Source organism: Canis lupus, chromosome 20 (assembly GCF_003254725.2).
Source record: "Canis lupus dingo isolate Sandy chromosome 20, ASM325472v2, whole genome shotgun sequence".
NCBI classification, from domain to species: Eukaryota; Metazoa; Chordata; class Mammalia; order Carnivora; family Canidae; genus Canis; species Canis lupus.
This window is the reverse complement of record NC_064262.1, coordinates 39,584,784-39,597,306: the sequence shown is the minus strand read 5'-3', so window position 1 is coordinate 39,597,306 and position 12,523 is coordinate 39,584,784. Positions and strand designations below refer to the sequence as shown.

The window sequence follows — 12,523 nt, the reverse complement described above, 5'->3', positions numbered from 1 at the left end:
TCCTCGTGTTCTGAAATGGGAACATAAAAGTTTACTCCGCCACTTCGTCTTAAAATAGCAAAACATTGCTGTTTTCTGCAGATCTAGGACCTTGTTACAGAACTCTGCCAAAAAAAAAAAAAAAAATGTTTACAGAAGAATGTGCTGTGATTAGAGAAGAATATGCTGGTGTGTAGATTTCAAACTCTCTGGACAATATGAATAACACTGTCTTTGTTTCTACAGTGGGAGCCAAGAAGAAAGGTTTGCTCCCGGGTGGAACAGGGATTATCCTCCTCCTCCCCTTAAGAGTCATGCTCAAGAGAGACACTCTGGCAACTTTCCTGGCAGAGATTCACTTCCCTTTGATTTCCAGGGGCATTCGGGGCCTCCCTTTGCAAATGTAGAGGAGCATTCTTTCAGCTATGGAGCTAGAGATGGACCGCATGGCGACTATCGAGGAGGGGAGGGACCTGGACATGATTTCAGGGGGGGAGATTTTTCATCTTCTGATTTCCAGAGCAGAGATTCATCACAGTTGGACTTCAGGGGTAGGGACATACATTCTGGGGATTTTCGGGATAGAGAAGGACCACCAATGGACTACAGGAGTGGAGATGGTACTTCTATGGATTATAGAGGTAGAGAGACATCTCACATGAATTACAGAGACAGAGATGCTCACACTGTTGATTTCAGGGGTAGGGATACTCCTTCATCTGACTTCAGGGGCCGGGGCACTTACGATTTAGATTTTAGAGGCCGGGATGGATCCCATGTAGATTTTAGAGGAAGAGATTTATCAGATTTGGATTTCAGGGCCAGAGATCAGTCCCGTTCTGATTTTAGGAATAGAGATGTGTCTGATTTGGACTTCAGGGACAAAGACGGAACACAGGTGGACTTTAGAGGCCGAGGTTCAGGTACTAGTGATCTAGACTTTAGGGACAGGGATACGCCACATTCAGATTTCAGAGGTAGACATCGGTCCAGGACTGATCAGGATTTTAGGAGCAGAGAGGTGGGACCTTGTATGGAGTTTAAAGATAGGGAGATGCCCTCTGTGGATCCAGATATTTTGGATTACATACAACCTTCTACACAAGATAGAGAACATTCTGGTATGAACATGAACAAGAGAGAAGAGTCCACACATGACCATACAACAGAAAGGCCTGGTTTTGGCATTCAGAAGGGAGAATTTGAACATTCAGAAACAAGAGAAGGAGAAAAACAAGATGTAGCCTTTGAACATGAGTCTGCATCGGACTTTCAGAACAGCCAAAGTCCACTTCAAGACCAAGACAAGTCACAGCTTTCTGGAGGTGAACAACAGAGTTCAGATGCTGATGTATTTAAAGAAGAAGGTAGTCTGGACTTTCTTGGCCGGGAAGACACTGATTACAGAAACATGGAGTACCGTGATGTGGATCACAGGCTGCCGGGAAGCCAGATATTTGGCTATGGCCAAAGCAAGTCCTTCCCAGAGGGCAAAACTTCCCGAGATGCCCAGCGAGACCTTCAGGTATGTTAATGGAATAGATTTTTTTTTCTGCTTGTTGTTGTATCATAAGGCTTTTCTGAAGGATGAAGTGTGTAGAGTCCAAGATCCTGGGGTCTCTCCTTGTATAACCATTAAAAAATAAAATGTGGGGGCACCTAGCTGGCTCAGTAGAGCATGCAGCTCTTGATCTTGGGGTTATAAGTTTGAGCTCCATGTTGGGTTGAGATTACTTTTAAAAATAAAATCTTTTTTAAAAAACAAAAATAAAATGTATATTCAGGAGTGGAATGTACATCTCTAGAGTAGTGGCTCTCAGCTCAGATTGTACTTTTGGTGTCTATCTCTTCATTTTCTCCTTTAATGCTAACTTAAATACCTTGGGATAATTTAGTTAGAAAGTATGTCTTTGGGAGTTAGTTCTCTTAATTCTTGCTAGTCAGGCCTTGGCTATTCAGGGTACATTTTTTCCTTTTTAAGTTTTTATTTATTTAAGTAATCTGCAGCCACCATGGGGCTCGAACTCATGACACTGAAATTAAGAGTTGCATGCTTTTCTGACTGAGACAGCCAGTAAGGTACATTTTCTGAAACTAATTTAGGATATACAAAATACCTAGGAGTCTTTCCCTGACCATGAAGAGGTGATGTTAATGTTGCAAATATCTTCTTACAGGTAATTTAGTTGACTTAAATGTTGGATTTCAATATATATATATATAATCTAATGTTCATAATCTAAGTGAGGAGAGTTAAGTTTTCAGTTGGTTAATGCAAATATTATCTCCTGAAATAGATTTTTCTCATCTCTACTCCGGTTTCTGTTACTTGCTAACCAAATAATGATCTTAAAACATGCTAACCAAATAATGAATTTTGAGAATGTTAGAGCTGGTTGACTGTATAGTTTATTGTTCAGATCAGGACACTTTCAAGAGTAAAAGAGGATATTGGAGTTGAGGCTTTTGTGAAAAATATGAAAAATGCTAATTTCTCTGAATTGTACTGTTACGTTGTATGGTCAGATGACACCTTTTGATTTCTTTCTGAAATTTATTTGTAGTTGACATCTTTGACAAATGGCACCTGATTTAATCTTTTTTTTTTTTCTATTTTCTCATTCAGGGAAAGAAAATTGTATTTTTGAGAATATGTTAGTTATTTGGTTTATTTTTTTTTCCTGATTATAAGTCCTATTCAATGTGGTTTCTCTTAATGTTCTGCTTTACTATTTCAAGATTCCTCAGTGAACCTTGGTTTTAGCACACTTACATACTAATGATTTGAAATCAAATTTGGAACTCTGAAAAAAAATTATAATTTTTCATATCTTAACATGATGCAGGTCATTTTGATTTTTTTTCATTTTGATTTTTGATCCTGAGAACCTGCATTTCACTTTGACTTTCATTTATACACTAACATATTTTTATTTCTAAAATAATCTTTTATTCTGGATTTAAGGATCAAGATTATAGGACTGGCCCAAACGAGGAAAAAGCAAGCAAGGTTATTCGATTAAGTGGGGTGCCTGAAAATGCTACAAAAGAAGAGGTAAGGCTCTTTTTTTTTTTCTTTTTCCTTTTTTTTTGTCAATTAAAAAAAATTTTGTTTTACCTTTTATTTTGAAAAATTAATAGATTCATAAGAAGGTACAAAGAAATGAACAGAGATATTTTGGGTGTCTTTCTTGCAATGTTAACATTTTGTATTACTATAGTACAATAGCTAAACCAGCAAATTGGCTTTGGTACAATCCATAGAACTTATTTAAATTTCGGCAGTTACACACTCACTGAGGTGACGTTTGTAAAAAAATATATATATATGAATGATTGCTATCATCAGGCCTGACAATTATCCTGTAGGGCATAATCCAAGAGGGAGGATTCAATTGCAAACATAAAGATTCATTTTATTTACAGTAGTAAAAACTGGGAGCTGTGTAACTCTTGAGTGTTAGAGGACTGGCTGACTAAATAATGGCTGAGCTTACAGGAAAATCTGGTCAGACCATTATAATAAGAACAAACTGTATTTACTCTGTGCCAGGCATTATGTGATGTTTACAAGCATTAGTTCTTTAATTATCACAGTATCCTATGAATAGATACTTTTAATTCATTCCCTCCAAATACAAATCACAGACCATATGCTAGGCACTGGGTGATATAGCAGCAGTGAATATGGAATATTGTAAAGTCACTGCATCCATGGATAATAAAAAAATAAACAAAAAAACATAATTTCAGTTAGTGATAAACTGAAGGAAACTAAAAGGTGTTAAGCACATAATTGGGGTAGGAGCTATTTTCAGTTGGGGGAAGGCATCACTAAGGAAATGACATTTGAACCCAAGCCTGAATGCCATGAGAGAACAGTCCCATCTGAAGATGGGGGAAGAGAGCTCCAGGCTGAGGGATTTAAGTGCCATGGCCCTGTACTGGCATGAGCCCAAGGCATCATCATTTTACATTTAACAGATGAGAAACTGGGCACTGAAAACTTACACAGCAAAAGAGTCTTGGAATGTAGGCAGTCTGATTTCAGAGCTCAGGTTCTTTTTTTTAAATTTTTATTTAAAAAACATTTTTTAAAATTTATTCATTCATGAGAGACACAGAGAGAGCCAGAGACACAAGTAGAGGGAGAAGCAGGCTCCCTGCAGAAAGCCCAGTGTGGGACTCGATCCTAGGACCCTGGGACCATGACCTGAGCCAAAGGCAGATGCTCAACCACTGAGCCACCCAAGCACTCCAGAGCTCAGGTTCTTGATGGTTATATTCTTCTGCCTTTTTTATATTTAGGAATTTTTGAATAATTATCTTCTACTCATTAGTTGTTTTGAATGCCTAGAGTGTACATGGATTAATTTTGCCTTGATAAAGTAGTGATAGCTTTAAATTATGTAGAATTAAAAACCAGTAGGGAAAATTAAATATTCAGTGTTTGATAATGATTTGTGTCATTAGTGTATACACCATGTTCTTGCAGATTCTTAATGCCTTTCGGACTCCTGATGGAATGCCTGTAAAGGACTTGGAGTTGAAGGAGTATAACACAGGTGGGTTTCTGGACATGCATGTGGCCTTGGGTTAGGAAGGGTCTTTGTCAGATCTCTGCATCATGCGCTACTCAAAGTTTTTTTAAGAAACCACAGTAAGGTTTCAAGAAGCCTCCTGTTGATGCCTTCAAATAAGAGCCAGCTTTAGTCTTAGCTGTGGTTCTTTGTGGCTGTTTGTCCACATGGGTGATGAGGATGCATGTTCCAGTTCTCTTGGGTGCCTGTGAGATAGAAAGTGAGTGTTGTAGCATTTATCCCTGAATATATTTTATATAATCATTAAACTTGCTATATATGTTCTTCATGGTAGTAGAGTGATTATATGTGAGCCTAATAGGATTTGATAATTTTATTATATTTAAAAATTGATATTTCATTGCTTTAGCTTGAAATTTACAACTTTCCAGAGAAATTGTGCAAATTAGGAGTTTCTTAAATTTTCAGTCTTGCTTTGAGATGAAGTCCTGCAACAATTGTGTTGTTGAAATCCATGAATAGATCCATAAGAACTTTCTCTTTGACATCTGCTCTGTGGTCTGAACTGCAGATTAAACTTTTCATAATTTTGTCCTAGTGTTTTAGCGTAACACTTTCGGTCAGTTCCTTCAAATCTTATTACAAAGTGGAAGTCAAATGTTAGGCACTCAAGGTATTGACTGATATTTTAGTCTACATAATATGAAATGGTTTAAAAATGAAGGTAATCTTCAAGTGATCTCTTTTACATTTTAAATTGAAGAAAGTAGAGCATTAATCTATTTACAGAACTTAGAATTTTAGTAATCCAAATTAAAGAACTCTTCAAATGAGAGTATGCTGTATTTTTGAGGATATCGTTTACTTCTAAACAGTTCACTGTGGAATAAATTTCGTTGTGTTAACTAGATAGCTGTTTCTTCACTTTGGTTCTGCAGAGGGAAACTATCCATAAAAATAAATTTTTGTGTTTGAAATAATTTGGTATTGGTGTCAAGTCCAGAAATACTTTTCTGTGTAATTTGAGAACAAACTCAGAAACATTTTTCAGAAAGCTAATTATTTCTTTGTTCTAAAAGCATCAATTCTGAATTTGTGGAAATATAAGAGTAGTCATGTTGTTCTTACACATTCATGACCTTTTTAAATTTTTGTTTATTTTTTTTGGCACGTGTCTCATACACACTTTCTTGATTTACTATTATCTTTAAGAACCAGAAGTAGAATTTATAGGCCACAGTTACATTTTATTTTATTTTATTTTATTTTATTTTATTTTATTTTATTTTATTTTATTTTATTTTATTTTATTTTATTTTATTATTTTTTTAAATTTTTATTTATTATTTATTTATGATAGTCACACAACAGAGAGAGAGAGAGAAAGAGAGAGAGAGGCAGAGACATAGGCAGAGCAGGCTCCATGTACCGGGAGCCCGACGTGGGACTTGATCCCGGGTCTCCAGGATTGCGCCCTGGGCCAAAGGCGCTAAACCGCTGCGCCACCCAGGGATCCCCCACAGTTACATTTTAACTGACAGCAGTAACCTCAGCTTTGGTCTTGTCTCATGAATTGTGTTTTTACTAAGTATTGGTATATTTAGGAAAATAGAGATATCTTAATGTTTAAATAGCAACATAAACTCTTCATTTCTTTAGTACTCGTTGACTTTCTATTTATATTGTCAGATTTATTAGCAGAGTATTACTTCTATGAATGTATAAGATCCATAGAAGTTCTTAAATTTGCTTGCTGTTGTAGCTATTAGAAATGTTATTGGAAGACCAAAGACATTGATCTTCCTGTAAAATCATTTATGACAGTAGTTTAAAAAAAATCACCTTTCAGGAAATACAATCTTTTCTTGGCATTTTATTTTATTTTTTTTGCATTTTATTATATGATGTGACAGTGTGTTAAATATGTATATATGGTTCTTTTTTTAATGAGAGAATTGGATTACCAGTCAGTCCCATGTTATCTATATCTTTGTGGCAAGTAGAATGAAGTTTTGAAAATATCCATAAGATCATTTTACTGCCATGCCTAAAATCCTCTAATGGTCTTCCATCTCATTTGGAAGAAATCTGCAACTCTTTGTTCTGATGTACAGAATCCTGTATGAGTTGGCCCTTGGTGATTTGACCTCATCCCGTACTGCTCTCTAACTTTCTTACTATGCTCTCTAGACACACTGAGCCTTTCTTTAGGCTTGACCAATACAGACTTCTTTCTCTGTTAGGGCCTTTGTACTGTTCTTCCCTCTGACCCTCATTTGTCTTCTGGGGTTTAGTTCTTGGCTTCAGTTTCACTTCTCAGGGCTTTACCTCACCATCTAATCTGAAATCACTCCTTGGTTTTTCATCATATCCTGGTTTGTTGTCATAGGATCGATCATTTTATTTCCTTAGTGGTTTTGTGTGTCATGTGCCTCCCAGTAGAGAGTTAGTTCCATAACAGTGGGAGCCTTGTCTACCTTGTTCTCTCCTGTTACCTCCATGCTTGCCACTCTTCCTGGCACTAGTGAATTCCCGGTGTGCATAGAATGAGTGTCTGTGATGTATATGGAGAGCAGCTGTGTTCTCTCAGGTGAGGAACATTAAAGGGTCATTTAGGTTTCAGAGTAGAGCAGCCTTATATCTGCTAGAAGAGTATGCCTTGGAGCAATCAAATGTTTTAAGAACTTTAATATTTGCTTATTAAAAGACTATATATGTATTTTTTTTTTAGTATATGTGCTGCCGAAGCGAGCACTATATATGTATTTTATTTTAAAGATTTAATTTATTTATTTGACAGAGAGAGTGTGTGTACAAGCAGGGGGAGCAGCAGAGGGAAAGGGAGAAAGGAGAAGTAGGCTTCCAGCTTAGCAGGGAGCCCAGTGCTCCTGGGATCATGACCTGAGCCAAAGGCAGACACTTAACCAACTAAGCCACCGGTTACCCCCTGTATGTGTATTTCAGTGGAAGAGAGGACTTTTATAAATGGCAGTCAGTTTTTTTAGGCTTGTGGTAATCTACAAAGACCACGCAGGATGGACATTGCTCATAGGAAGGGGATTATAGGGCAGAGTTTGTCCTTTTAGTTGGTATAATAGGGAGTAAGTCTGTAATGGAGAGAAAAGGTTAATGCCTGTTCATTGACTCTAGTAATTATCAATTTAATTTTTGTTTCATTTAAAGCTGTGTAAGTACAGGGTTACAACTTTTATCCAAAATCTGTGGGGTGAATAAGTTTACAACTTTTTCTGAATACAGAAAGGTAATACGGTACATAGATCATATATGAATTTTGTCCCCCAGTGGGATGTATATCAGCCATAATAATACTTTGCAGCAAAATATATGACTATTTTCACTAAAAGGACTAAGTAAAGACTGGAAAGAGACTCAGTGTCATCTAGGTCAGGATTTATCTCCAAATGACTTAAAATTTACCAAAAAACTTGATATTTAAGGGATTTTGGAATTGCAGATAAGGAATTGTGAACCTATATATGTTGTATATATTTGAGTTTTTCTTTTGCCATTTGCAAATACATTATACCCCCATTAGTTGTAAAGTACCTTGAGTAAAGTGATTCTATTCCTGGGAAAAGTACTTAGAGTGAACTGTCCTTTGGTGACCGGATGAACAAACTTTGGTATGTAAATACAGTGGACTACTACTTGGCAATAAAAATGAAGAAATTACACATGCATGTAAAAATATGGAGGTATATCAGGTATTATGCTGAGTAAAAGAAACCAGACTCAAAAGGCTACACACTGCCATAAAAAGGAACGAAATACTGATATATGCTATAACTTGGATGAATCTTGAAAACTTTGTGCTGAGTGAAAGAAGCCAGGCACAAAAGAGCACATATTGTATGGTCCCATTTATATAAAATACACAAACTAGGCATATCCATAGAAGAAGAAAGCATTTTGGGTAGCTTGGTGGTTGCCAGGGGCTTGAGAAGGGGAAAATGGGGAATGACTGCTTAATGGGTACAAGGTTTCATTTTTGGGGTGATAAAAATGTTCTAGAAACCAGATAGTGGGGGTGGTTGCATAACATTGTTGAGTGTATTTAACGCCACTGAATTGCACATTTTAAAATGATTAAATGTTGTATTTTATGTTATATGTATTTGATAATTCTTAAAAAGATTATATACTATATGATTCCATTTCTATGACATTCTGGAGAAAGCAAAATGATAGAAAATAGTTGTTGCCATGGTATTGGGGATGAGTTGACTGTAAAGTGGAAGCATGAGGGAATTTTGGGGCACAATGAAACTGTTCTCTATATGGATTGTGGTAGTGGTGTATTAATGTTAAATTCACTGAAATTGGTAACTACTGTATTTATATGAGAGCATCTTTTTTTTTTTTAAGATGTTCCCCCCTTCCAGGACACATCTTTTATTTATTTATTTATTTATTTATTTATTTATTTATTTATTTATTTATTTATTTTTATGATAGAGAGAGAGAGAGAGGCGCAGAGACACAGGCAGAGGGAGAAGCAGGCTCCACGCACTGGGAGCCCGATGTGGGACTCGATTCCGGGTCCCCAGGATCGCGCCCTGGGCCAAAGGCAGGCGCCATACCGCTGCGCCACCCAGGGATCCCCGAGAACATCTTTATAGGAAATACACACTGAAGTTTTTAGGGGCAAAAGACATTATTTATGCTTTTTTCTCTCATTTTTAGGGAAAAATATTTGATGTATATAGGGGGGGGGGAGAGAGAAATGATAAAGTAGATACAACAAAGTGTAATAGCTGAATCTGGGTAACAGGTCCATGCGTGTGTTCTTTGTGCTATTGTTCTTGCAACTTTTTTTTTTTTTAAGATTTTATTTATTTATTCATGAGAGACACAGAGAGAGAGAGAGAGAGAGAGAGAGAGGGGCAGAAACACAGGCAGAGGGAGAAGCAGGCTCCATGCAGAAGCCTGATGTGGGACTCGATCCCGAACTCTAGGGTCACGCTCTGGGCGGAAGGCAGGTGCTAAACCGCTGAGCCACCCAGGGATCCCCATCTTGCAACTTTTTTGTAACTTGGAAGTGATTTTCAATAAAAAGTTGAAGAACTGACAATACAACTTATGTATTTTATTGAGCAGAAGTCTTGCAAGATAAAGACTACAATGAACAGCTTCTGTGAACAATGGAGGAGTGGTTTGCAGAGTGGGTTCTGGACCAGCAGTGTCAGCACTACTTCAGACCTTGTTAGAAATACAAATTCTCAGGCTTCACTTTAGACCTATCAGATCATAAACTCTGGGGACAAGGCCCAGTCATCTCTGTTCTCACAAGTCTTCCATGTGATTTTGATGTGCCCTGACTTGTGAGAACCACTGCATTAGATTGATTATATTCCTTATTCTATAACTTTTGGGCACAGTTTGTTTGTTTATTTTTAAAGATTTTATTTATTTATTCATGAGAGACACACACAAAGAAAGGCAGAGACACAGGCAGAAGGAGAAGCAGGCTCCATGCAGGGAGCCCGATGTGGGACTCAGTCCCTGGACTCCAGGATCACCCCCTGAGCCAGAGGCAGATGTTCAATTGCTGAGCCACCCAGGCGTCCCTGGGCACAGTTTAAAAGAGACTTAGTAAGCAGGTGGACCTTCTTTAAGTTAAAAAGATTAATGCTTATGTGCTTTAGGAGCCCATGGCAAACCCTTGCCTTGTCTACCAATTCTGCTGTACTGAGCTGGGACAGGAGCTAGAGTTGGGTTGCTGCTATTTTATGCCCTTAGTTGTCTGTCTTCCTCCCTCCCTCCCTCCCTTCTTTCCTTCCTTTTTAGTATTTGGGGTTTGTTGGGAAATGAGCATAGAGGGAGAGGAATAAGCAAACTCCCTGCTGAGCAGAGAGCCCGACTTGAGGCTTGATCCCACAACCCTGAGATCATGACCTGAGCTGAAGGACGATGTTTAACTGACTGAGCCACCCAGGCGCCCTTTAGTTGTACTTTCTGCTTATGTAGCATATTTCTTCCAGAGATCTTGGAATGGTTTTAGATGTTCTCATTCTCAAAGTGTTTCTGTAACTTATGAATATAGACAGAATTGCTCTTAGTTTTTAGGTGGATTTGCATGCTATCCAGTACATAAGCTTGCTATGATGCTTTTTCCAAAGGAATTTGTATTATTTAAGCAAAAATGATATGGCTTCTGGATTATGTTTCTTTTTTTTTTTTTTTTTTTTTTTTTTTTTTAAATTTTTTTTTTAACTTTTTTATTTATTTATGATAGTCACAGAGAGAGAGAGAGAGGCAGAGACACAGGCAGAGGGAGAAGCAGGCTCCATGCACTGGGAGCCCGACGTGGGATTCGATCCCGGGTCTCCAGGATCGTGCCCCGGGCCAAAGGCAGGCGCCAAACTGCTGCGCCACCCAGGGATCCCTGGATTATGTTTCTTAATAAGTCTCAAAATAGAAAGTAACTCTCCATAGTGATTGAAGTTATTATATTACTGTTTTATTAATTAGCTTAGGAAAGTTAGAAGGCTAATGGAAGTGGTTGAGTCTGCATTGCACTGCAAGTGCATTGAGTCTGTTAGTGTTCATATAATGAATGGGCACAGTTGCTGTGGCCCTGGATAACAGGCTTTTATTATATCCTTTCTTTTTTTTTTATTTTTAAGATTTTATTTATTTGAGAGAGACAGAGGAGTGTAAGAGAGTGGGCATGAGAGGGAGGAAAGGCAGAGGGAAAAGCAGAAGCCCACTGTGGGACTCAGGACCCTGAGATCATGACCTGAGCCAAAGGCAGATGCTTAACTGACTGAGCCACCCAGGCAACCCCCCTTTCATTTTTCACAATTGAAATGGTTTGAGTTTTCACCACTATGTTGATAAAATAGAAGTTCTAAGAAAAGAAGGAAAACCCAGAGAAGATCTGTCACTTCAGGGGCAGAAGTCCTTTTGAAATGGATTAACACTTACAAGACATGCACAGTTTATGGTATTCCAAATGGAGTAGCTAAAAGATACAGTAGCTTAATGTCACTTAGAAAAAATAGAGTTGGAAAATGCAAATACATATCTTTTGCAGTATTTTTGGCATTTACAGAATAGACAAGTAAATAATTTTAGTTCCTTTTTTTTTAATAATTTTAGTTCTTAAGGGAAAACTGAGCATAGGCTGATTGGAAAGTATCACATTTACTTGTCACGTTTCTTTTTTTTTTTAAGATTTTATTTATTTATTCATGAGAGACACAGATTGAGAGAGAGAGGCAGAGACATAGGCAGAGGGAGAAGAAGCCGGCTTCTCACAGGGAGCCCGATGCAGGACTTGATCCCAGGACCCTGAGATCAGATGCCCTGAGCTGAAGGTAGATACTCAACCACTGAACCACCCAGTCATTCCGAAGTTTTTGTTTTCAACCAGGAGTCTTGGTGTACCACATTTGGGGAGGATGTTTACAGAGGAGCCTTAAGCAAAAATGGCAAACCTTTAAAAATAAGAATGTCTTGGGGCACTTGGGTGGCTCAGTTGATTAAGCATCCATGACTCTTGGTGTTTTATTTTTGTTTTTTTTTTTTTAAGTGTGGTTAGGTTTTTTTTTTTTTTCTTTTTTAAAGATTTTATTTATTCTTGACAGAGAGAGAGAGAGGCAGAGACACAGGCAGAGGGAGAGAAGCAGGCCTCATGCAGGGAGCCTGATGGCGGGACTTGATCCCAGGACTCCAGGATCACACTCTAGGCCGAAGGCGGTGCCAAACCACTGCCACCCAAGGATCCCCCGACTCTTGGTTTTGGCTCAGGTTATGGTCCCTGGGTTGTGGGATAGAGCCCCATGTGAAGCTCCGTGCTCAGCTCAGAGTCTGCTTGTCCCTCTCCCTCCCCTTTCTGCCTTAATTAATTAATTAATCAATCTTAAAAAAAAGATAGAATCCCAGTACTGTTTTTGAAAGCAATACTTTAGGATTATTGGTTTAACTTTCTACATTAACTTAACTAAAGCAACTTTTTTCTTTGGTGTATTTAGCTTTCC

General features: G+C 37.9%; 1 protein-coding gene across 4 annotated transcripts in view; it reads left to right on the top strand.

Moving 5' to 3' along the window:
• Positions 1–12,523, top strand: part of RBM6 (RNA binding motif protein 6) — a 124,802-nt gene that overhangs the window by 29,612 nt on the left and 82,667 nt on the right. For 2 of the 4 annotated variants that reach the window (XM_025455915.3, XM_025455914.3), the window contains exons 3-5: positions 226–1,504; positions 2,945–3,034; positions 4,475–4,544. The exons of 1 other annotated variant lie outside the window; for it this stretch is intronic. In XM_025455915.3, coding sequence (XP_025311700.1) covers positions 226–1,504; positions 2,945–3,034; positions 4,475–4,544 — 1,439 coding nt within the window. Of the gene's footprint in view, positions 1–225; positions 1,505–2,944; positions 3,035–4,474; positions 4,545–12,523 lie in introns of those variants that run through there. One more of the 4 variants, XM_049097489.1, reaches the window with a different exon arrangement.